The sequence below is a fragment of the Mercenaria mercenaria genome, chromosome 3, assembly GCF_021730395.1.
Source record: "Mercenaria mercenaria strain notata chromosome 3, MADL_Memer_1, whole genome shotgun sequence".
Taxonomy (NCBI): Eukaryota; Metazoa; Mollusca; class Bivalvia; order Venerida; family Veneridae; genus Mercenaria; species Mercenaria mercenaria.
In genome coordinates, this window is record NC_069363.1 from 97,634,690 (window position 1) to 97,662,660 (window position 27,971).

General features: G+C 35.0%; 1 protein-coding gene across 2 annotated transcripts; it reads right to left on the bottom strand.

Moving 5' to 3' along the window:
• Positions 1-4,532: 4,532 nt before the first annotated feature.
• LOC123523331 (peptidase inhibitor 15-A-like) lies at positions 4,533-23,110 on the bottom strand. 2 transcript variants are annotated; one of them, XM_045301016.2, is made up of 9 exons: positions 22,968-23,110; positions 21,986-22,140; positions 20,261-20,476; positions 19,455-19,570; positions 18,805-18,899; positions 17,923-18,048; positions 15,317-15,328; positions 14,394-14,505; positions 13,009-13,140 (listed from the first exon to the last, which is right to left on the bottom strand). In XM_045301016.2, exons 2-8 carry the CDS (start codon positions 22,121-22,123, stop codon positions 14,396-14,398), a joined length of 813 nt encoding a protein of 270 aa, XP_045156951.2. In that variant the 5' UTR covers positions 22,124-22,140; positions 22,968-23,110; the 3' UTR covers positions 13,009-13,140; positions 14,394-14,395. The 2 variants fall into 2 exon arrangements, with proteins under 2 accessions (XP_053395377.1, XP_045156951.2); XM_053539402.1 differs by lacking the exons at positions 13,009-13,140; positions 14,394-14,505; positions 15,317-15,328 and adding an exon at positions 4,533-4,552.
• Between the last annotated feature and the right edge of the window lie 4,861 nt (positions 23,111-27,971).

The window sequence follows — 27,971 nt, forward strand, 5'->3', positions numbered from 1 at the left end:
ACGAAAATGTTGCAGGCTCGGTTTGATTGAGCCTGTTCATGGACGGTAGTGAAAATGCATGCTACCGTCAAGTCATTCAATTAAATAGTCCATGTTTTACTACGCATATGGACCAAATATCAAAACCATTGTAAAATAACGTTGCGATTTATCGTAGACTTAAAGTACAGTAAATGCTAGGAAATCTGTAGAAACATAGAACGCACCCAGGCAAAGTCATATCAGACTTAATTCATTGTGGATGCTTAGTAATACACAATACAAATATAACAGCAAGCCATAACAGTGTGATTTTGATGCAAGTTTGCAGTAAGCAAATATGGCAGGAAAGTAGGAAAGTCTTAGATACATGATTCCTATTTTCTCATCATTTTTTATCAATTTTAGGATGATGCTTCACGATGTGGCAAAATTTATACTATAAAACGGGTCTAGCTATGTGGTGTAGCTCTGTGAAAATTGTTCATATTGTATAGAATGTATAGGGAATAGGTACTTATAACCTATAGATAATGTCAGTTCCATACTTCCGACGGCATCATCTTAAACATATCATTACACCAGTGCAATTCAAAACAACCTGCAATGGCTTTATATCATTCCCTTGACGTCATAGATATAACAAATCAAACTAAATCAACGAACAAGATATAATTAAAATCAATGAAAACAATCTAGATAAATAACAAGCAGATAAAACTGAAAAGAAAGTTATTCGACAAGTTGATAGATAACACAAAATTGACTCTTATTCGTTTGGTCTTGTCGGAAGCTGGGTACACTGTCCTTGACCTTCAACTCCTCATAAACCGTCTTCTGTATAACACATGTGCTAGAAATAAACAAGCAGTTTAGTGAACAAGAAAAAGTATCACAGTTTCAATAACGAGACTACTTACATTAATTTAACTTTCTTCGTCAGCTTAACATTCAGACTTTGCAGAATTCTTAATAACTTCCGTCAGGAATTGTACTTTGCAATATCATTATCAGCGGTCTTTTCAAGTACTGTCAATTAGAATTAACCAACACTGGAAATCAAACTGTCAAAAGCTAAGGTTATGATTTGCTCTTAAAGACTTCTTTCTTATGATAAAAAAACAAAGGCCGTGTTGAACAAAGTATAAAGCTGAATTAAATGGCAACTAGTATTATTTTGTACAGCATTAAAGCATTCACGTTAATATTATGGTAAGAACACCTTAATGGTGTAAAATATTTAATATACGTTAAGGTATTCCATGAACAAAGATCACATTTCTTCCTACATTCTGAATGCATATAGGCTTTATTCAGATCGCACTGCCTTCTGCCATACTTTGCACATAAAGCATCCTTATCTACACATTCCTCTAACAAAATAAAATAAATTAAAAGGGTCATGATTACTCTATATAACTAACCAGAATATCATAGCTCAAACAGGTATAAAAGGAAATATTTCTGCGAAATTACTTTAAAATCTGTGGCAAAGATCTTTCATAAAGCCATTTAGACTCGTCCCCAGGGGTCAAATAATTTAGGACTTCGGCAAATTTATTTCAAAATGAAAGCTGGCATTTTGAAGACATTTTTATTTTTAACTCTGCTGGCTGGTTTTTGACATATCGGCATCATTTGCATATACTTGTTAGACGGTGTCCTGGGCAACAGGTTTATTAGATTATTTCACAATATGACTATCGGTTTACTAGATGCTGTTTAAAGATCTTTTTAATTTTACCTCTGGTCTTAATGTTTTTGGTTAATTTAGAATAACTGGAACACATCATGGTAATGAATCACATGAAGAATATTTGCGATTTTTCTAATCAGGCAGGCAGATTCCTACGATAAGATGTAAGGGAAATTAATCAAGCGTCGTGGCGACTTTTTTCTTTGCACATCTGAACCAATTTGGAACACATTTCATTGATTTTACTTTGACCTTGAATTTTAAATTTCTTTCTATATGACCTCTATTTTGACACAATAATATTTCGAAAAGGTCACCCAATAAAAAAAGGTATTTCTAAATTTGGCAAATGGTTTAAGAAATGAATTTTGTTTGAGAGATTGTTTCTATCTTTCACTCTTACGGCCATGATTTTAACAAATAAAATATTATGAACACATTTAGCAGATGTTAACTAGAGACATTATATGCGAAGAAAAGTGTAGACAACGGACGGACGAACGGGCATGGACGAACGAACGGGCGTCAACGGAGGAAGATTGATCACAACACTCACTCCGAACAAAGCGTGGTAATGTAATCTACCAGAGCTGTCACAGGAGGCAGCGCGCTCGACTATTTCGATGCTGGATAGTGAAGCTGGAGCTATCATCACTGGAGTGTTTAATGACCAAATGTGGATAAAGACATTATTGGACAATAGCTTAAGTCTAAAACTAATTAATCGTTATAAAAGGAACATAATTTATGGAAAACTTCTGAAATAGTAATGCACCATGTGTCATATCACGTGGCTAATAATTCGGAACAGCTATGTTAAGTTTTAATCAAATCTATTCAGTAATACTGAAGATACAGCAAAAGTGCATCTCAACTTGAATCGGAAATTCAATTAGTAAAAACCGGGCATAACTCCGAACGTACTGGTGCCTGCATTACCAAACTTGTGTTGTATGATGTGAGTGATGATTTGGAACAACCATTTTAAGACTGATTAATAATTCCATTTAGTAAAAGCAGAGATATAAAAAGCATCAAAATTAAACTAATTTTAACTAGAAAGGGGATATAACACATGAAACATTTGTGCCGGAGTGACCGACCTTGTGTCATATGATGAGGATGATGATCTTGAAAAACTAATTTAAGGTAGTTCTGCACGTTCGGATTGAAATTATTTCTACAATGTAGAATTGGATTAAACTCTGATTTTTCAAAACTTCAGAATATACCTAGATAATTAAGCAAATAAAAAAGATAAGGTCGCGTGCTTGATTTTTTCTTGCACTGAATCGAAAAATAGGGACCTTACGCAATATTTCGTAATGGGAGTCTATGGGAAAATCATAATTTTCATAAGATTTTGCGAATAGAAAATTTTCTACAATGTACATTTTGGTGAAACTTCTCTCAGTTGTAAGTAAAAGCATGGCCTATAATTTAATGAAATAAAATGAATAGGTCCGTGTGCTAATTTTTGAGATCTTTGACCATGATTAAAGTAAACCGGACATTTCGCGCTAATTCTAAGACATTGTTTTGAATTATTTAACATGTGATGTGTTTTAATATCATATTTTGACTTTAGAAATATGGCAACAGTGCCATTGTAATAAATTTACTCGCAGGTTGCGATTAATTCATAAAATGATTTTCATTTCCGTACGCCGAATCTAGTCTTTATTCTACGTTTTCCGGAAAAGTGACGTTACGCCATCACTTCCGGTTTATCAAACGTGCAGAACCACCTTAAGTTTCAATCAAATTTATTAAGTTATGATAAAGATATAGTGCATCACAATTAACTTGAAATTCTAGTTAAAATACTGGTGCAAGAGTTATGGCTCTTGTATCATATTATGTGGATTATAATGTAGTACAGCTATTTTAAGTTTGAAGTACAAAAGGGGGATAACTCATACAATACAGTGTCACAGTTATGGCCCTTGTGTCAAATGATGTAGGTGGTGATGATGAACCATTATATTAAGTTTTATTCAAATCTCTTGTGAAATAACAGAGATATAGTGAAAATGCATCAAAATTAACATAAAATTCTAAGTAAAAAGGGCGCATAATTCAAGACAAACTGGTTACTGGCAAGCGTTACTGAGCAACTATTTTAAGTTTGAATCAAATCCATTTAGTAATAACTGAGACAAAGTGAAAGTGCACCAAAACTTTAACCTGAAATTCTAAGTTAAAGCGGGAGATAATTCATGAAATGCTGGTGCCAGAGCTACGATCCTTGTGCCACATGATGTGGGTGATGATGAGGAACAAATATTTTAAGTTTGAAGCAAATCAAGTAATAACAAAGATAAAGAGAAAGTGCATTAAAACTTTAACCAAAGTGCGGACGCGGAAGGACGCCGACGCCGGGTCGAGTAAGATAGCTCTCCATACTTCGAATAGTCGAGCTAAAAATCAAGTTATAGAGAAAATCACTTGAGAAATTATTAATTCATTAGATGTCTAGACATTTTCCTCAAACATTTCTATTCGTTTAGTATACAAACGCAGATATAAACATATGTACATGTATAAATAGATAACCATGTGCTGCATTTTGCAAAATACACCTTACAGTACAGATTTGTTTCATTTTTCGAGAAATACTACTACTGTTATCCTAGAAACGTTCGCGAACACTTAATGTTGCGTTTTTATGATGACGGACCATTTAGCGGTTACAAAAAAAAGAGAAAAAGTGGAAACTCCACAGCTCGCTTAAGAAGACTACATGTAAAACGAAAGTGTTGCAGGCTCGGTTTGATTGAGCCTGTTCATGGACTGATTCGTGGAAATACATTGGATGCGGAATAAATATTTCAAATCAGGCGAAATAATTATTTTTACACTTACTTGCCGGTCAACCTGCAAATTGAAGAAAGTCGGTTTATTAGTTAATGTGTGGAAATAAAGAGCATGAAGTTCTGAACAAAAAGATCAGAATGTTTTACAAATCAACTGATGGAGACAATTTTTGTATATAATTTTTATGGAGAATGTAAGATTTTAGAATATTAGTTCAAAGACTGTTTTTATCAAGGTCGGATCATTAAAGTCTGTTCAAAATCTTTGCATAGTATAATATATTTACGAGAAACTACAATTTTGATTCCATATCCCAAGAAATGCAAATGAGCTAATGACGTGACTCATACGCATATACATTTTAGGTATTAGGTATTAAGTCAAACAACGCTTACGTGTTTGTCAGTATTAGAGGAAAGAAAACAATCTCAAATATTTTGTGAGTTAAAATGACATTTCCATGTGTTTTGTTTTTGTTTTTGTTACTCAGTACCTGTTTTATTTCAATGTGCACCTGCACTTGAAATTTAGTAGTATTTTCATGAAGATTGTTTTACATATATAGAAATGTAGAAATGTAAACAAACCTATGGCAAGTGTTTTCATACGCATAGTTAAGCTATTAGTTTGGCAAATGTTGCATAGTGTTGCCCGTTAGACAAAAAAAATATTAAAACCTCTTTTAAAAACTATACATAAACCCTGCTTTTCTTGCTTTTATTCTGTGGATTATGAAAAAATAATGTTAGTAATTCTTTCTCAGAAAAATGCTTGTTAATCTACCCTTAAAACTAGATTGTTCTTCAAATTTGCATATTCAATGGCAGATAACTTCCAAACAAGCATGGTGATCTTTGATCATTTCATAATTCTGTTACTAACATGACACTCTGTTCATATACAAAGTTTGAACAAATTCTATCATTGGGAAAGTTTTATCCAAACTGCAGCATACGTCAATTTAACAAGGCAACACTCGAAGTAAAAAAAGGACCAGAACAATATCGTGTATTCTGGATTAAGTCCGTTTCTAAATGAGTTAACAGATGAACGTGAAGAAAAGTGAGCAACTGCCAAGAGACATAATGTTTTCTCGCCCAATCAACCCTCAAATACACAAAAGTTTGTTGTTTTACTTTTTGTTTTTGTGTGTGGGGGGGGGGGGGGGGGGGGGGGGGGGGTTAACATAACCGCGGCACAATTTTAGATAAATTAGCTATTTTCAGCTTTTGATGATCGAAGAAGACCTCAGGTGCCTGTCTGTGCATTGTTCATCGCTGGCGTGCAACTGAGTAGAACCACTGACCTTTCGGTAGCCAGCTGCACGGGCTACAAACCACACAAAGATTACAAATACTGCAGTATTGGCTCTGTGAAAATAGATATATTGCACCGCTCCATTGACAGCAGTACTGTATGTATTTAAACGTTTGACAAAATGCATATTAACTAGCTAGAAGTCTTGCTTACCTGTACAAAGCTTGCATGACTGTCTGCAATACTTCTCCATGTAAGGTTTGTTTTTCTCACAATGGTCAGTTGCTGCATACATTGTACACATTTCGCTTTTGTCTTCGCAAACTTCTTTCCCATCTCCTGAAAAAGCAAGAGTAGTCGAGTAATTAGTTACCACAACATATTCATAGTGTATTAACTGTACTAGTTGACTTGAATTATGTAAAATGTTTTTCATGTTATTATTTTTCTTAACGTCATATGAATTGTAGCATAATCGCAAGCTTCTGAATTCCAAAGTTTTATTTAATAATTAACTAGTTTAATCAATCAATCACATAAAATTTTCTGTTTTACGACCAAAATATTTACAACCGAAACCGCATCCATGTGGGCCGAAAGCATTTAGCTTACAAAGCCATGACCCTTACCCATACAAAATAGAATAAAAGTTCGCTGTAGACGGCCATCTTTGTCATAGCCATCATCAACCGAGTTTATCGTCTTTTGTGCCTTAAAATCGAAAATCAAGTTTGGAATTGATATCAACATTTTATGTCTATCTATTCATTGATTTCTTACCCACACATAAGCCATCGTGACAGTTTTGTCCCTCCAGGCACGCCGAACAAGGGTCTCCACCTTTCTTATATGGATATTCTGAAACGTCATTACCCCTTAAAGAGAAATCATGACTTGTGTCTTGAGACAAGTATCAAAACTCCAGTTTCTGATTGGCTAATCCTGAGATCAATCTTAAAATCAGCCAATGGTAATGTTGCAATTTTAGATTGGTCTTGACTCATTTATATAGCACTGGAGACGCAAATGTATCTAGAATTCGACATATATCGGACACACTCTACATTTATTGGACAAACTCGGCATTCACTGCTGCTGTCGGATCTTTCGCCCCGACCATGAAATCTAAATCTATATCAACAGTTACATTTACATATGACTTATCACGTTTAGATATACTGTATAAGGACAGTTATTGGCGGTGAATTAAGTTTTAATGATATTTGCGGCCAATGTTGATACCGCCAATTGTAGTCACCTTATTTAAAAGCACCCTCAAAAGCAAGGGAGATTATCCATATCGTCAATATTACAAGTCGTATGGCATTTTTACTTCCCTCAATTAGTATTTACAGATATCACTTACTTTGGATCATACCAGCAGCCGAAAAACCATCCGTTCTTCATTATTTTTCCAGAAAGATTGAGTTTTGGACATACCTTGATTGCGCAACTACCCTCTTAGTATTGGCCCAAACAAGCTGAAAACAGTTCAAGTTGAAACAATTCTTCGTACGATCTTAAACCGATCCTTTGGAAGCACACAACACAATTTAGCAAACAAAGCCAAATTCAGTTTAATTACTTTTATTAATAGGTCATAGTGAAATGTGTAACACACCTCAAGTCACGCGGCATTTAAGTGGATCTCTGTTAAACAGATAAAAAATATGGATTTTATGGCACAAAAAGACAATAACGTATAGCATAACTAATTCAGAGGTATTTAGATGGCAATCACGTGGTACTTAACGAATTATATTGTGATTCTCAAAATAATTGACAATCACTGTAGTTTTAAACATTGAATGCTTAGATGCACTAAAATGATGTTTAGTCTACAGCAGAGAGTAAGAATTTTGATTATGCATGCCCAGAACGAGCATCTTCAACCGAAAATAAAAGGAACCAGAATGGAATTAATATTTTGTTTTATATTCAGCGGGGATACCATATTCGTTACAAACGACGTTAGCGTAGACGTTGCTCATCGCGTAAGTAAGGTATGGATTGCAAGTCATTTGAGCCGTGCCATGAGAAAACCAACATATCCAGCATGGATCCAGACCAGCCTGCGCATCCACGCAGTCTGGTCAGGATCCATGCTGTTCGCTTTTAAAGCCTACTGCAATTAGAGAAACCATTAGCGAACAGCATGGATCCTGACCAGACTGCGCGGATGCGCAGGGTGGTCTGGATCCATGCTGGTCGCAAACCCACTATGTTGGTTTTCTCATGGCACGGCTCATTTATAATCTTTTACCCTTTACTCTGCTTAGTTTTTAAAATGTACTGGTCCATCACTCAATTTGGACAATCGTACAGGCTGATCTTGGTCTGCACTAGTTGCAAGGGCAAACTCACATGCCATCATCAGGCTAAAGGTTAATATCCTAGCCATAATTTGATAGTCATGTGTTGTTTTGAAGTATACAAACCTGCGTGTAGTGACAACTACTCGGTGCACACATTTTCCGTGCATAACTGTACTGGTTAATCTCGTCGTACCAATCCTTAAATGCGGTATCGATATTTTCCATTTCGTCTGTACCCGTGCTGAAAGCAAGATTTTCACCGCGCCCTTTATTCTTGAGCTTAAAGTCACACCTACTGATCCAGGGAGTCTGCTTCATTCGCTAGCGTGTCATCCCAAACCGTTTAATTTGAAAATAACTGGATATATTTAAAACGCATTAAAACATTAGCAAATATGTCATGATACCAATGGACTTTTCATTTAATCTTTAATAACTAAATAACAGTAAGACGATCATCAGGGCGGCCTAACCACGTGAATTTTCAGTATTGTACACAAGTGGAAAACAACTTGATTCAGGTAACATTTTTGCTTATATCTCTTTTATTAATTGACGTGGATTTTGATGAGATAAAAAGCGTCGAAGACCGGAAACAAGTGATTTACTCGTCACAAAGCTGTCATACATTTTATACTCTCTTCAAACACATCGCCAAAATCCCGGTTTGCACGCTACCATTTGCCCAACGTAAAAATAAAATGGGCGCAGTATTGAGAACGTCTAGCAGACCCTTTTCTATGGTGAACAAAGTACCCGTTTTCCTGTCTCCGATGCGTTTTATGTGAAGAAATGAAGCAGGTAAATCTGAATCGAGCGTTTATATCGATATCGAAATGTCAAGTTGATCTGCCACCAAGGTCATGGTGTGTAGTAAACATAACACGTTTTATGATATGCTATGGTCTTTTCTACTTTTATAAATATACTGTAATTCCCTCATATATTATTTTGTCAAACTATTTGTCTAAGAAGAAGGAATGTGTACAAATACACAGTTTGTTTTTTAAATATATTTTAAGCGATGAGGTTGTACAAAAGCGCATTTACAAAAACTTTTTTTTTACTCATTATTACAATAAAGAGCTTACAAAGCAAAGAGAGGTAAAATAAAGAACATTTATTTATTTCATTGTAATACCGAAATATATTTCACTGTGTGTTCACCAAAAACAATATTTTACTAGTGGTACAACCAAGAGCGAAAATGTAAATTACGCATAGGAGTGAAATATAGTTTGAGCTAAAATGTAAAGCAAATATATTTTCTTTTCATTTTATGTTTTCAATGAATTCAACCAAATTATACCTAATATTTTACCAGCGCAACGCAACGTATATTGTTTCAAAACAGTTAAAACATCAATTTTATTTCGCTGGTAAATTCCAGTATAATAGAAAGTCTTCCTTCACAGTTCAGCCATATTTGTTGCACGTTGTTTTCTTCGAAGTTCATTGTGTATTTTGAGAAGCATGTCTTTGTACTTGGTAGCTACTTCAGCGGTACAGTAGTACACAAGCAACAGCTGTGCGAACAATGTCCAAATCATCTCTTTGGCTTTGTTTTCTGATACAAATAAACTTTTATCATAAGACTTATATAAATTACCAGCCTATAGTTGCCTGGCCTATATTCAACATGTTTACTGGTCTAATGAGGCAAAAATATCAAAGAAAATGCCATGTGATCGAAGAAAGTGTCTGATGTCATGTAATAAAAGATCTATCGACTAGCTTGCCTAGCGATTGTCGTCAGAACTCTTTGTCGTTAGTGCATGAGTGTGTTTACGTTATTTTAAGGCTCTTAAATTCCGCTTATTCCACTGGTCGAAATACGGTCCAATGTAGGTAAACATATATTGCTATCTTACAGCCTTATTACATTGCGATAAAATTGTGTATTGACTGTAATCATTTTTTCTTATGAACAGTGCCATTGGGATATCAACCATACTGCAGTTTTAGGAAACGTCGTAAAATAAAACACTAACTATATGATAATGTTGATTTTTACATCTGCCTATTTGTCTCAGTGAATATCACATTGTTCCACCTCTCTCATTATCATGCAATAACTGATTTTTATAGACTAGCAAGCCATTCAGTATATGCATAACACGATTCCAATAAAGTTGTCTTTGAGAATGAACACTTCTTTTGCAAACAAAAGGAAATGTCGTTGGACATTGACTTCCCTTTATGGATTTACTGAATCTTTAGAATTACCGCATAATAGCTTCAGCTTATCGAATAAGCGTTTTATTATATTTCTCAGACGTATTTATTTTTTAAGCACTTGAGCAATAACAGTCTGAGTATGGAAAAATAAACTATTTGTATTTTAAATTGTAAAATAAAACCATCGTATACAATTTTATGTGCAAAACTGTGAAAGTATATTTACCAGAAAATAATCTCGTTTTGACAAACGAATATCCAAGACGTTGCTGCGTTCACCGCCTAGTGAAAAGGTTTCTATAAGGGGCTAAGTAATTAACGTTCCATGGTTTATTTCTAATTCGCATTATACTTCAATCTCAACAAATATACTGCTTTTATCTTCACCATTGTGTTAAAAAGGGTGATCGCATAAAATTACTGATCAAAGACCCTAATGTGTTTAGTTATTTAGTTTTTACAGTCATTACTTACTGACTTAAAATGACTGATACTAATTATGAAATGCCAAGGTCTCGGAACATTAGTTTACTGAAGAACTGAAGAGTTAGGCATGAAACTGATTGAGAAATTTTTGGTTTATGTAATACTAGAAAACGATCTTGAGTATAAGGCTTATGCTATAAAGTGTACAATTTTTTGCTAACATACTCCATGATTTTGCCAAAACCTCCAGGGACCGCCGATGTTCCTTTGTTTATTTATTTTGACCTTTTGTCTGGTCGTTCTTCGATAGTAAAAATATTTCACAGTCAGTCAGGAACTAGAACCCGTTGAATTTCTTGTTTGCTTTATTGTAACTTACACGGTGTTAATTTCAGAACCGTTTTTACCGACAACCTGCAATTCAATATTGGAATATGAAATAATACCGTTCATAAGGCATGTATGGGCGCCTCACAATGGAACCAACCTGACTAAGTAAAATAAACGTTTACTTTTGATTACTTAGACTATTTTAATTAAAAAAATACAAATTGTACATGTTATAAACTGTATGTACTTTTTTTATCATCAGGCGGACACGCAAAATAAGGAATCTGTTATATACTATTTTGGTGTGAAGGCAGAATACTAATTTAACGGGTTATGTCTGGAGTCGTTCATTATAAAATCAATGTTGAACGGATAGCAACGTCAAAAATTGAAATCATAAAAAATCGTAACTCAGTTTTCTTCTAGTTTTATGAAAAATCTAAAATACATTATGCTGTATATATGAGCCGTGCCATGGGAAAACCAACATAGTGGCTTTGCGACCAGCATGGATCCAGACTAGCCTGCGCATCCGCACAGTCTGGTCATGATCCATGCTGTTAGCTTTCAAAGCCTATTGCAATGACAGAAACCATTAGCGAACAGCATGGATCCTGACCAGACTGCACGGATGCGCAGGCTGGTCTGGATCCATGCTGGTCGCAAACCCACTATGTTGGTTTTCTCAAGGCGCGGCTCAAATAAAATTGAAACACAGGATAGTGTTTCTCTACGTATTACATCGCTCACTACAGCAACGGATTACTATCGCCATTCTGCGATTGATTGAATGATACACTAATACAGCTGGAAAATTTCCAAAGCTCAAAATCTTACGATGTTTCTAAACAACATCCTTATTAAAACGGGTTAAGATACTTTCTCGCAGAAGTGCTTCAGTCCTGATAAATATTCCAGGCGGTTAAGAATATATGGAACTGACACAATAGAAAAACAGACGGACGTTCCTACATATGGGTATTTATGTGGCTATTCTTTTGTTCTCTCTATTGTTCTTTTAGCCACGTAAAAGAAAAATTGCCACATAAAAGCCTTACGGAATGAATGACATCAAAGAAAAAGTACAGTTACCTTTTGTTCCTATAGCCACTTAAGTATGCAAATGAGGGCTCGGATGGACAAACGGACGGACATTCGTGATTTTGATATAGCCCTTTATATTTTATATCATTCTGGGGGTATAGTAATATTAAATAGTCCATGCGTTACTACGCATACGGACCAGATAACAAAATCAGTTCGAAATAACCTACTTAATAACGTTACGATGTATCGTAAAATCATCAGAGCCGTGTCATGAGGAAACCAACATGGTGAATTTGCATCCGCGCAGTCTGGTCACGATCAATGCTGTTCGCATTCAAAGCCTATTGCAATTAGAAAAACCATTAGCGAACAGCATGGGTTCTCGCCAGACTGCGCGGATACACATGCTGGTCTGGATCCATGCTGGTCGCAAATGCACTATGTTGGGATTTTTCATGGCGCGGCTCAATCTATTAGCACCTTTAGAAGCATAGAATGCACTAAGGCAAATTCATATCAGACTCAATTCATTGTGGGTGTGTGATAATACATAAATATAAAAACAACATAAATACAGCAGCAAGCCAGAACATTATGATTTTGATGCAAATTTGCAGTAGATCTAAACATATGTGACAGGAAAATCTTAGACATATGACTCCTTTTTTCTCTTCATTTTTTGGCCAGTTGTAGAAAAATGAGGCAAGGATTTATGCTCTAAAATGAGTCTAGCTATGTGTGGTAGCACCATGAAAGTTGTGCATTTTGTAGGGCATGTGTACTTACAACCTATATACAAAGTCAGTTCATTACGGCATCAACGTAAACGTGTTATTACAAAAGTGCAGTACAAATGACTTTATATCATTTACGTCACATCACAGATATAAAAAATCAAACTAAGTCAACGAATAATACTTAAGTAAAATTGATGAAACAATCTAGATAAATAACAAGCTCATATTAATTATTGAGAAAAATTTATTTTACAAGTTAATGGATAACATAAAATTGACTCGTTTGGTCTTGTCTGAAGGCGGATGAGCTGTCCTTGACCTCAATCCGTCTTAAACTTTCTTCTATATAAAACATGTGCTAGAAATAAACGAACGATTTAGTGAACATGAAAAAGTATCACAGCTTCAAAAACGACACTACTTACAATAAATGTACTTTCTTCGTCAGCTTAACATTCAGACTTCGCAGAGTTCAAGATTGATTATTTCCGTAAGGAATTGTACTTTGCAATACAATTATCAGCGGCCTTTTCAATTAATGTAAATTAGAATTTACCAGCAGTGGAAACTAGAGCTATCACTAAAGGTGATGAATGTACCCCCCGCATGCACTGACACAGTACATTGCAATTTGACGCACACAAGATTGCATAATTATGTGGACTGTATGTATATAGACTGTATGTATACAGTTTAGTAATAAAAAACAAAGTCCCATAACTATGCAGAATATTTATCAAAAAGAACGTAACATGCACCATGCACAGTTAGGGTTGGTACTGATCACTTGTGTGAAGTTTCATTAAATTGTGTGCAAGGGTTCGGAAGATTAGGCGCGCACAAGACTGCATATGCAGACTGTTTTTGTCGTTGAAAGAACCTAACATGCCCCATCCACAACTACTGTTGTTACTGATCACTTGTGTGAAGTTTCATTAAATTGTGCCAAGGGGATGAGGAGAGATGGTGCGCACAAGATTGTGTCTATGTATATAGTTTAGTAACAAAAAACAAAGTCCCGTAACTCTGCAATTTTTTTTTCTAAAAGAACCTAACATGCCCCATGCACAACTACTGTTGTTACTGATCACTTGTGTGAAGTTTCATTAAATTGTGTCAAGTGGATGAGGAGAGATGGTGTGCACAAGATTGTGTCTATGTATAAAGTATAGTAACAAAAAACAAAGTCCCATAACTCTGCAAGTTTTTGTATGAAAGACCCTAACATGCCTCATGCACAACTACTGTTGTTACTGATCACTTGTGTGAAGTTTCATTAAATTGTGTCAAGGGGAGAGATGGTGCGCACAAGATTGTGTCTACGGACAGACAGACGGACGGACAGACAGACAGACAATCTGAAACCAGTATACCCCCACTTACAACTTTGTTGTCGGGGGGTACAAGAAACTTTTCCAAAAGTAAGGTAACAATTTGCTCTTATTATATAATGACTTCTTTCTTATGATGTAAAAACAAAGACCGTTTTACACAAAATATAAAGTTAAATTACATGGCAACTAGTTTTGTACAGTATTAAAGCATCTTAGTTAATATTTAAAAAAAACACACTTAGGTCGTGTAAAATATTTAATATAGCTTAAGGTTTACCATCAGCAAAGTTCACATGTCTTCCTACATTCTGAGTGCATATAGGCCGGGTTCCGATCGCACTCACTCTTGCCATATCTTGGGCATAAAGCACTTTTATCTACACACTCCTCTAACAAAATAAAACAAAGCAAGAAAGTCATTAATTCAGCAGAATTTCACAGCTCAAACAAGTATAACAAGTAATATTTCTGCGAAAATACTTTGGAAACTCAGGCAATTGTTTTTCTAAAGATGTTCCATACAGCCATATAGACTCGTCCCCAGGAATCAAATGTTTATATATCAATCAAGTTTTAAACAATTTTGTTCTGAGTGTCACCTAGGTAACATTTTTGTGAAGTGAATTTATTTCAAAATGAAACCTGGCATTCTGAAGACATTTCTGTAACATCACTTGTACACTCTTATTACACGGTTTCCTAGGGAACATGTACTCGTAAATATAACATTATTTCAAAATATGACTAACAGTTTACGATATGTTGTTTAAAGATTTTTTATTTTATTTTTAACTCTGGTCCCAATGTTTTTGGCGAATCAGAATAATTGGAACAATCATGGTAAAGAATCCATGAGGAATATTTGTGAGGCAGATACCTTCCATACGGTTTTTAGTTATAGGGAAAAATAACCAAGCGCCGTGGCGACTTTTTTTCTTGGTACATTTGCGCCATTTCATTGATATTACTGTGAAATAGCCCGCCGTTATATAACTGAAATATTGTTGAAAAAAAACGGCGTTAAATCCAAAACAAACAAAGATTTATTTCATTTTTCGACAAATGATAGTGCTGTAACCTAGAACACTTTGCGAACACTTTAGTTTGCTTTTTTATGATGACGGGCGATTTAGCGGCTACAAAGATTCGCGGAAATACATTGGACCTGGAATCAGACAAAATAATTATGTTTACACTTACTTGCCGGTCCACCTGCGAATTCAAGAAAATAGGTTTATTAGTAAATGTTTGGAAATAAAGAGCATGAAGTTCTGAACAAAAAGATCTGAATTTTTTTACAAATCAGTTCACTGTCAACTGATGGAGACAAGTAATTTATCTAATATTTCTTTCTGGTAACTTATTGTCTGTTTTATTTCATTGTGCACCTGTAAATGTTTGACATTTTTTGAGTATTTTCATGAAGATTCTTTTGTAAACAAACCTTATGTCACGTGTTTTAATACCTATAGTTTAACTGTTTTGAAAATGTTGCATAGTGTTAACCTGTCAGACAAACACTTTTTGAAATATCTTTTAAAAGATCCATAAACCTTATATTTCTTGTGTGTTTTTTTGTGGTTTAAAGGTCATTTATGAACAAAATGTTAGTATCTTTTTAATGGACTAAACTATATGTGACAACTCCCAGAAAATTATTATTTTTCTATAAAGAACCTTTAGTAATTTTATTTTCATTTGTACTGCGTCCTAGTTGTAACGTAAAACAAATATCTCTGAAAATGTTTATAACTCACATTCGGGAAAAATTACGCATGAAAAACACAAATCATTTATGAAACAAGAAATAAAAATTACTATATAACTAAGTCTCTAGCAATATTAAAGACCCACCACGACTTAGTGACATATTTTGTCCTTGAACTGATGTGTTTTCACAATTTCATCTGCATATATATTCAGTCTTTCTCTTCTAAGTATAGTTTAATAACTATCTTACACTGTAGAAACAAAGTGTGGTCTTCACTCACCTTAATACATCAAGTACAGTGCGCACTACCACATTAATTTTATGATATATTTTGACATTAAGCACATTGTCTTGGCCTTATAAATGGCACTGTCAAATTGTAACTAGATACTTATTATTTCTTATTTTCTTCATGCAAATTATGTTTAATAACCATCAAGGAAATACAAAAGAATACAGTTATTTTTGCGGTGCGTCTTTAATTACATTATCTTACAATCGCCTGTAATAGTTAGCTGTAAATGAGGATATTACGTGCATAGGGTTTCGCTCTTTACATCACTCGACCCCAAAGTAAAATCTGTCATTACTTTTTGTTTTGAGAGGGTTTTTTTTGTTTGTTTGTTTATTGAGTTGGTTTAATGACAATTTTAGGGGTCTATGTCTTTTAACATTCAAACATTATGTCAAACATTTTCTGTTCAGATGTCAATATTGATATTTAATTGGAGAGGTTTTACTGTAAAATCTATATAATTTCTTTGTTAATTAAAAAAAACAACAACAGCGAAATAGTTTTATCAAGGAGTTAAAGACATATTTCCGAAATATAAGCCTCAGTTTTGTAAAGGTAAAGACTTTCTCGAGTAAAAGTCATTCAAAGCAAACTGACAGAGAGCATATTTACTTTGATTTGATCTCATGATTTACTAGACATTATTAAAAAGATTTGACCCTAAACAAAGAGCAGGTAAATACTGAATATCATAAATGTCTTAATAACAATGTTTTTTCTATTTTGGAAAGTATCGTCTGCATTTAAGAAGACCATTTCAAAATGCATAGTTAACAGTTAAATTCCCAATGCAAATGCGTAATGTTGAATATTAAAAAATAAGGTTATTGTTATTGTTATTTAATTAAATGTAAAATTGTTAATGTCAAATACTTAATTGTCAAATTCATTACTTTATAGGTCAAAGTATATATAGCTTTTATGGTTTTAGAATGTAAAATTTTATATCAATATTTGAAAAAAATGTTTCTGTAGTTGCATTTACAAGGCAACACTGGAAGTAAAAAATGTACCATTACAACCTCGTACAGTTTGGATTTAGTCAGTTTCTAAATGAGTTAACAAAACGAATGTTTATGATGTACGTAAAGAAAATCGACCAAGTGCCAAGAGACATAACGCTTTCTCGCCCAATCAACGCTTAAATATACAAAATTTTGATTTTGGTTTGTTTTGTTGGAATTAACGTCACCATGGCACAATATTAGATTATATGAGCCGCGCCATGAGAAAACCAACATAGTGGCTTTGCGACCAGCATGGATCCAGACCAGCCTGCGCATCCGCGCAGTCTGGTCAGAATCCATCCTGTTCGCTTCAAAGCCTATAGCAATTAGAGAAACCGTTAGCGAACAGCATGGATCCTGACCAGACTACGCGGATGCGCAAGCTAGTCTGAATCCATGCTGGTCGCAAAGCCACTATGTTGGTTTTCTCATGGCGCGGCTCATATTGCTATTTTGAAGCTTTTGATGATCAAAGAAGACCCCTAGGTGCCCCTCTGCGCAATATTTCATCGGCGTGCAATTGAGTAGAATCACTGATACCAGCTGGACGGCTCCCTCCTCACATGAAAAATTTAACGCCCGTGCTCGAACCCACATCTGTGAAGGGCAAGTGATTCGAAGATATCGAAGTTAACCTTTCTGTCATAGAGGCTACAAACATACACACAAAGGTTCCAAATACTGCGGCAATGCCTCTGTGAAAATAAATATATTACGCCACTCAAATGACAGCAGCACTGCGGGTATTTTTAATGTCTGACAAACTGCATAACTAGCTTGAAGTCTTGCTTACCTGTACAAAGCTTACATGACTGTCTGCAATTCTTCTCCATGTAAGGTTTGTTCTCCTCGCACTGGTTCGATGCTGCATACATTGTACACTGTTCGTTCTTGTCTTCGCAAACTTCTTTTCCTTCTCCTGAAAAAGCAAGAGTAGTCGAGTAATTAGAATTATCACAACAAAGAACACAGCCATAGTGTATTTAATTGCGCTAGTTAACTAGATTTATTAATGTATTTGTAAACCGCAAATATTTATTGTAGAATAATCTCCAGTGGAATTCCAAAGTCTTTTATTCATTTATTTATTTATTTATCTATCTATCACCGGACTAATCCAATCTTTTTGCGCAATATTGTATACATGCACATTAACACATACCTAATATTTCCTAGTTCGCTTTAGCACCTTAAAATGTTACATGTACTACCTCTTCGTGATATATAACTTAGTTTCTATCGAAACAATATTTGAAAATAGCGTTCCATGATACTGTTATTTTATAATAATCTGATTTTATACGAAGCTGCAATAGAATGACTGATGAATATAATTATTCAAATAATATATTTGTTAACTAATTTATAGGTATTTTGATAATGATAGTGTGTGTATATTAAGTATAGGTTAATAAATGGGCGAGCGGTGCCTTGGAGTGATAATGGTCCTGTCCCAAAATGGCATTCAATCGGGCCGATAGCATTTAGCTAACCTAGCCCCTACTCCTACCCAAACAAAATTGAATAAATGTTCGCTATAGACGGCCGTCTTGTTAAGCACAACTGAGCATATCGTCTACAGAGACTGTCGTGCTCTAACAAAGGCATAATCAACTTTGGTATTATTATTAACATTTTATTGCTATCTATGTGTATATATAGATCTATTTCTCACCCATACACAAGCCATTGTGACAAGTTTGTCCCTCCAGGCACGCCGAACAAGGGTCTCCGCCTTTCTTATATGGATACTCTGAAACGTCATTACCCCTGAAAAAAGAAATCATGACTTATGTCTGGAGACAAGTCTCAAAACCACTCCAGTTTCTGATTGGCTGATCCTGAGATCAATCTTAAAATCAGCCAATGGCAATGTTGCATTTCACATTGGTCTTCATGCTCATTTTTATAGCCTTGGAAACGCATCATCCTATATGTCAATTAAAGAAGACAAAAAAGCTTTGACATAGGTATATGTAACAAACACAAAATGTATCTAGAATTCGATATTTATCGGACAAACATGGCATTTATCGGACAAACTGGGCATTCACTGCTGCAGGAAACCGTCGAAAATACTATCCCCCAACGCCTAAATCAACAGCTACCTTTACACATGACCTATAACGTTTAGGAATACTATATACGGACTATTATTGGTGGTGGTTTAATTTTGGCGATATTGGCGGTCAATGTTGATTGCGCCAATTCTAATCACCGCAATTTTAAAGCACCTTCAAGCAAGGGAGACTGTCCATACCGTCAATTTCAAAAGTTATGCGACATATTTACTTCCATCGATTAGTATTTACAGATATCACTTACTTTGGATCATACCAGCAGCCGAAAAACCATCCGTTCTTCACCATTCTTCCAAACACGTTGATTTGTGGACATACCTTGATTGCGCAACCTACCCTCTGTGTGGTGGCCCAAACAAGCTGGAAACAGTTCAAGTCGAAACAATTCTTCATACGATCTTAAAACGATCTTTTGGGAAGCACACAACACAATTTAGCAAAACAAAACCTAATTCGGTTTGATTACTTTTATAAATGGGACGTATTGAAATGTGCAACACACCTCATGTCACCAGGCATTTAAGTGGATGTCTGTTATACAGATGAAATGAATGGATTTTGCGGCACTAAACGACAATAACGTATAACAAAACTAACTAAGTGTAAGAAATGCGAGGTAATGCGATACTTAACAAATTGTAAAAATCACTGTAATTTTAAATATTAAATGCTTAAATGCACTTAACTGATGTTGTTCCTACAGCAGAGAGTAAGAATTTCAATTTTGCATGCCCAAAACGGACCTCTTCAGCCGAAAATGAAAGGCAACCAGAATGGAATTAATATTCTGTTTCATATTCAACGGGGATACCATATTAGGGTAGACGTTGCTACAACGTATAAGTAAAGTTGGGAGGGGGAGTCAATTATGATCTTTTACCCTTTACCCTGCTATTTTTTTTTAAAACTGGTCCATCACTCAATTTGGATAATCGTGCAGGCTGATCTAGTTGCAAAGGCTCACTTGCCGCCAGCAATCTAAAGGTTAATATCTAAGCAATGTTTTGATATTCAGTTGAAATATATTGAGTTGTTTTGAAGTATACAAACCTGCGTGTAGTGGCAACTACTCGGTGCACACGTTTTCCGTGCATAACTGTACTGATTAATCTCGTCGTACCAATTCTTAAAAGCGGTATCAATATTTTCCATTTCGTCTGTACCCGTGTTGAAAGCAAGATTTTCACCGCGCCCTTTATTCTCGTGTTTAAAGTCACATCTGCTGATCCAGGCGTCTGCTTCATTCGCTAGCGTGTCATCCCAAACCTGTTAATTTGAGAATAACTGGATGCATTTAAACGCATTAAAACACTCTCAAATATATCATGATATCAATGAACTTTTCATTTAACTTTTGATAATTTTCATTTAGACTGTCATCAGGGTGGCCTAATCACGTGACTTTTCAGTACCGTACACACGAGGAAAAAATTTGTTTCAGGTAACACTTTTTGCTGATATCTCTTTCATTACTTGACGGATTTTAATAAGATCTAGAGCGCCAAAAAGAGCGCTTACCTCGTCACAAAGCTGCGATAGATTTTAAAACTTTCTTCAAACACTTCGCCAAAATCCCAGTATACACGCTACCAACACATTTGCTCCATGATAAAAAAATGGGCGAAGTGTTCGGGAAAAGTATTGTGAGCATCTAGCAGACGTTTTGTGTTGAAAAAAGCACCCGTTTTCCTGTCTTCGACGTGTTTTATTTGAAGAAATAAGGAATGTATACCTAAATCGTGCGATTGTGTACGATATCAAAATGTCACACGTTTGTTTGCCACCAAGGTCAAGGTGTGTGATGAACATATCCAGTTCTATGATATGCTATGGTCCTTTCTACTTTTATAAATATACTGTAATTCCCGTATTTTGTCAAAATATTTGTCTAACAAGGAATGTGTATAAATACTCATAAAATTTTACGCGATGCAGTCAATCAAAAGCGCATTTACTAGAACTCAACTGATCACAGCAAAGGGATAACAATGCAAACAGAGGAAAAATAGAGGATATTCATTTGTTGTCAACGTAAGATTGAGATATATTTCACTAGATGAACGCTAAATGCAATATTTTCACGAGGGATAGAGCGACGAGTGAAAATGTAAACTATGGTGTTCAAGATTGTAAATTAATATAGTTTAATCTTAAATATAAAGCAAACACACAAATTTTATATTTTTTCAATGATTTTAACCAAATTATATCCATTTTACCAGCGCAATGCAATGTGCATTGTTTTGAAACAGTAAAACATCAATTTTATTTCACTGATGAACTCCAGTACTTCACCGAAAATCACCATATTAATGAAAATAGAATTATTGCAATAGTAGCTTGGTCTGGGATATAGTATTCGGCTTGAGTGGATGTTGCCTGGTCTGACTAGACGTGGCGTGCAAATGCCAGTTCGGATATGACGAGGCGCGCAAGTGCCGAGTGTGATCCGACCTGCCATAATCTACGACCCCAGATCTAGCTACTGTTATAATGACACTTTTATTATATACAATGTACCTCAATCTTTTTGTTTGTTGTTTTGTTATCGAACGAAATCTTCAAAGTTTGTCTATGTTAAAATAAAACTGAGTGTAGTTTTTGTGTGCGCTATTTATAGAACTCTATCAGGTCATGAAATTTTAAATGAAAGTAGTCCGTCAACATACAATACAAAATGTAAAGTGCGGATTTGTTCTACCTGTTCGTATTTGCTTGTGAAATACAAGCCATATTTTGGACATAACATATACAATATAAAAAGTGTTCCCTCACCAGTTCATCCATATTGGTTCCATGTTGTTTTCTTCTAAGTTCATTGTGTTTCTCGAGAAGCATGTCTTTGTACTTGTTGGCAACTTCAGCGGTGCAGGTGTATACAAGCAACAGCTGTACGAACAAGGTCAACATCATCTTCTACGTTTTGCATTCTGATAAAAATAAACTTTTTTACATAAATGCTTACATAAATTGCCAGCCTATAGTTATATGACCGGCCTATTTTCAACATATTTACTGGTATTATAAGACAAAAATGTAGTGAGTGAGTGAGTTGGGTTTTACAGCGAATCACAAAAATGTAAAAAAAATCAAAAATGTAAAAAAACGTCTGATTTCATGTAACTTAACATTTATTAAATAGCTTACCTGTCAGTAGTCAAAACTATTGACCGTCAGTGCAAAAGTTTTTATTATTATAATTTATGATATAAAAATTCTGCTCATCTCACTGGTCGATAAATGGTCACATGGAGGTCAATAGAAGGTGATATTCGCGTAATTCAATCAGCAGCCTCGTTTCATTTCGATGCATTTGTGTAATCATACTGCACTTTCTAAGAGTAGTCATAATTTAAAACATTAACTGTATGATAGTATCGCTATCAACCTGACCAATGTGATATTCACCTCGGCCTATTGGTCTCAGTGAATATCACCTTGGTCCACCTCATTATCAAACAAAAACTGTTTTTTATTGACTAGCAAACCATTCAAGATTCCAGTAAAGTTGTCTTTGAGAATGAACACTATTTTCTTTGCAAAAAAAGGAAATGTCGTTGCACATTGACTTCCCTGTAACTGAATCATTAATTAGCTTCATCGTATCTTATTTGTTATATTTCTCAGACAGTTTAAAAAATGAAAGCATTGAAGCAACAGCATTCTGACTATGGAAAAAGAAACTATTTGCATTTATATTGTGTAACAAAATCATCGTAAAAATATTTTATGTGCGAAACTTAGAAAGTATATTTACCACAAAATAGCCTCGTTCTGTCAAGTGAGTATCCAAGACGTTGTTGCGTACACCGCCTCGTGAAAAGGTTTATATAAGGGGCTAAGTAATTAACGTTCCATGGTTTATTTTAATTTGCATTGTAACTAGTACAATCACCAACAATTATACTGCTTTTATATTCGCCAATATGTAAAAAAGGTTATCGTATAAAAAGTACTGATCAAAGACCCCCTTGTGTTTAGTTGTTATTTAGTTTATAATGATTTATTTCTGTAAAACTACTGATATAATACTAATTATGAAATGTCATAGGTCTCGGGACAAAGCTCTCAAAGCATTACTGTACATAAATTCTGAACAATTAGGAATATATGCATAACACTGCTAGAAAAAATGTTCTGTTGATGTAAATACTAGTAAACGATCTTGAGAACAAGGCTATTGATGTAAAGTATACAATTTTTGCTAACATACTCCATGATTTTGCCAAAAAATATAACGTTTGATCACTACGCAGTAGACCGCTCTGCGGCGGTGCCCTAATGTGTTCCTTTGTTTATTTGTTTTGTCCTTTTGTCTGGTCGTTCTTCAATAGTAAAAATATTTCACAGTCAATCAGGAACTGTCTGACTGGAATAATGAGAAAAAGATCAAACCGAGCATTGTTTTTATTTCTATCAGCTACTTTATGAAATGAAAAGATAAAGTTCCTATATGCAGTATTTTTTCAAGAACTCATATGTCATAATTATATATAACTTTGAAATATATCTGATGTTTCTCCCACAAACTGCATGTGAGATATCTAACCCGTATTCCAAAGTATAATAAGGTTTTCTTCCAAACAAGCATGGTATATTTAAAGGATGATGATAACCTATGTGATAAGGTTCTAGATAATTTTAAAGTGTATATTTTATTTTAGTTTGTTTTAGATCTATTTAAGTATTTAGGCATAGCATCAGTCTTCAGTTTTGTTGTTGTTGTTGTTGTTTTTTGCCTGATACTGTCTGTCTGTTTCCAAGGGCTAAAGGCATGTGATCTACATATTGTTATTTTTTTATAGTAGATGGCGATTTTACTGTGACTTGTATAAAATCATTTTAAAGTTTTAATGTTAGAATATTAATACAAAACTATTTTAAAGTTTAATTCTGTAATAGATATTTGTTCTCGTAGTCTCTCGTATTTCTTTCAAGAAACTTAAGGTTTGCATGAATATTTTAATTAGTAAATGTAACTATATCATATTTGTATTCATGCAGAATGAGACTACAATATCTTATCTTATCCTATCCTATCCTATCCTATCCTATCCCTATCCCTATCCCTATCCTATCCTATCCCTATCCCTATCCCTATCCCTATCCTATCCTATCCTATCCTATCCCTATCCCTATCCCTATCCTATCCTATCCTATCCCTATCCTATCCTATCCTACCCTATCCCTATCCCTATCCCTATCCCTTCCTATCCCTATCTCTATCCCTCTATCCCTATCCCTATCCCTATCCTATCCTATCCTATCCTATCTCATCCTATCCCTATCCCATCCTATCCCTATCCTATTCCTATTCCTAATTCCTATTCCTATTCCTATCCTATCCTATCCCTGTCCCTGTCCCTGTCCCTGTCCCTGTCCCTGTCCCTATCATATCCTATCCTATCCTATCCTATCCTACCCTATCCCTATCCCTATCCTTATCCTTATCCCTATCCTATCCCTATCCCTATCCCTATCCCTATCCCTTATCCTATCCTATCCCTATCCCTATCCCTATCCTATCCTAACCTATCCTATCCTATCCTATCCCTATCCCTATCCCTATCCCTATCCCTATCCTATCCTATCCCTATCCCTATCCCTATCCTATCCTATCCTATCCTATCCTATCCTATCCCTATCCCTATCCCTATCCCTATCCCTATCCCTATCCTATCCTATCCTATCCTATCCGAAGATTCTTCTTTTATATTTAAGCAGATACTCTGAGAGTTACAAAGAAGTGGAATGAACTGAAAGGCTGTTTTTGTTATATAATGTTTATATTTTCCAGACTAAGCGAAATTCCCCGACAGACTAATCCACTTTCTAGAGATTACCAGACCTATAAGAAAAGTTAGCAAAGTTTAATTTATATAATTATACTTTTTCCTCTTTTCAATCGGCTGAATTAATGAAAAAAATATTATACAATGTTCTATAACACTATGTTTCAATGAAGAGAGTATATGTCATTACACCATATATGCCTTTTATACGGAAGTCTAATCTAGAAGAGTAATAGCTATAGTTGCTACATTTAACATGATAATAGGGACAACATTTGCATACAAGTAACTTAATTTGAACAATTTCTGTAAGTGCAATTCCTTTGATAAAGTATAGTCGATAAATGCTTTACATTTCACACGCACTATTTGAAATTTATCTCTACTATAAGATTGAATAATAAAAATTCTGAACGGCAACCATTACTCGTAATCATTCTTTTAAGGAAAGAACAATTATATGTACAAAGGAAAAAGTAGCACAGAACAATTTCAGTTATTCACAAATCGTAAAATATGATTGATGTAAGTGAAATTGACGACGTTTAGGCAAAAACTTGTTATATTGGTGTTTCAGAACTATAAGTTGTGCCGAGAAAGTTCTCACGGTAAAATTTCAAGCACAAAATTTGTAGAATTGTGCACAGAAAAAATACGTGTTTGACCATTATTTTATATCAAATAAATCTTAGATATTTAAAATGTTCATGATATCGTTCCAAGATGCCTTAAAAATTATGTGTATTTTATAGCTGGATCCTGCAACGAAAATTACATTAGTGTGGTAACGTGAGGTACTTTACTCAAAGCAAACTCTTTCAGATCGTTCAGCTCGACTTTTGTGTTGTGTTATAAGAACTGTTTAGTATTACAGCTTGAACATTTCGACTTGAGTGGTTCAGCTTTCAATTAGCTTTGGGTATTGTATAATCACCCCTTGGATATGGTGCCAGATTTTTAATTTTGTCTTTTGGCATGTATGTAGTCACTAGTATTTCACTGAAGGTTCCATGAGCTTCGCCGTATGAACACGTCTGAGGATGTCTCTAAATTGTTTTTGGTACTAGCAACATAATGAAAATATTGAGTTCTGCTCAACCCGTGGCTAGAGGGCGTGGTAGCATGCGTCCATGAGTAGATTAAACCGAGCCTGCAACATTCTCATTTTTATTATGTTGGGCGACTTATGCAGCTGACGTCTGTTTATATTTAGGCTCATTAACACTCGCCTCCGGACACCTATATAGACGACTACCCGAGAGGTATTAGTATAGGAGAATAGTGCAAGATATAGAAAAGGTTCCAATTTAATTCAGAAGCTTCCTTAGCGTACCAGGTATAAAACACCTTATGGGGAACACTAAACCCAATGTTAGTACTAGTATTTTAGCATTTCTTTTTGAAGGAAGAGCGGGAATCGAAACGACGATCCCTGCTATCGTAATCAGACCACTAGACCACTGCATCCGCTTCAACCTTTGATATAAAGTTAGTTAGTTTGTATGTTTTGGTTTTGTAAAGATTAACCTAAAATCCTCTCTCTAAATTCTAGTTTGTTGTTGCCCATTGTATTAAACACATTATTTTGACTGGGGGTACTCCATTTTTCCTGTGTATCATTGACGGTTTCATGTACACCGCCGTATGAACACATCTACGGATGTCTCAATTGTTTTTTGTACTTGTAACTCGTGCAGAGATGTAGAGGGCGTGGACAGTAGCATGCATTCCACTACCGTCCATGAACAGGCTCAATTTAACTGAGTCTGTAACTTTTTCATTTTCATTTTTGTCTTGTTTGGAGACATGTGGAGTTTCCAATTTTTTTTTATTTTAACACCACAGAAACAAGCGAACAAATGTTCAACAAAGCTAAAGGCTAATCAAATATAAAAATCCTTTCATCTTTTATTAGCACTTAACCGACAATTCACTATTCCGTCAGTGTACTTTGTTATGTTAATGAGATTTGTTTACATTCAGCTTAGTCCAGAAGACTAGTATAAAGCAACTTTTTACAGATATTAGTTAAATTATATTATTTCATTTACATCTTGTCATAATGTCATCAGTATAGTATATATGATATATAATTAAAATTGTTTGCATATAAAGTAGTTGCATTTTAATAACAGAAAAAAGCGTCTTATAACGTCTGAGTTCAGAAAAAAAGCGTCCAGTCGCATTTAATTGACGTACAATCAAGTCCTAGTGCGTTTGAATTACAGACAAAAAGTGTCTCATCGCATTTGAGCAAATCAAAGGCCAACGTCTTCTTACTGCGTTTGAGTTATATGCAAAAAGCGCCTCGTCGTGTTTGTGTTACAGGCAAAACAGACAAGCATTTTACCTGTTAATAGCTTTCTACATTCTTGTGCCCCACATTTATGATAGGGGGGGGGGGGCACCTAGTGTTGCCGTTGTCCGTCCGTCCGTCCGTCCGTCCCGTTTGGTCCGAGTTTGTGTCGTGCATATCTCAAAAAGTATTAGATCCAGAGTCATCAAACCTCAAAGGACTGTTAACCCAGCGCGGGAAGTTGTGCACCAGGGCCCAGTTGTTCGAAACTTTAAAAGGCGATTAAGCTAACGGTCGATTAACTTTTAGAGTTACATTTCGACATTTTAGAAGACTTATTAAAATATATTATAAGTTAAGAATCATCAACACTAGAACAACTTAACAGTAAAATTAAAACATCATACTAGTATTTCCCATTATGCTTAATATTTTGAATCAAAATTAAGCAGGCGGTTAGTTTAACAGCCGATTAAAGTTTTGAAAAACTGGGTCCTGATGTTTTAATTGCGATCTCACACATCCAGATCAGAATTTTGGTCCATGACAGTCTAAAATATGCATAAAAAGTATGTGTTGCAAAAAGTAGTTGATCCTGATCCAGGATTATGAAACGTTTCAAGGAGATTTTTCAGTATGTGAAGCTGCGCACCTTGGTTTTCGTTAGACATAT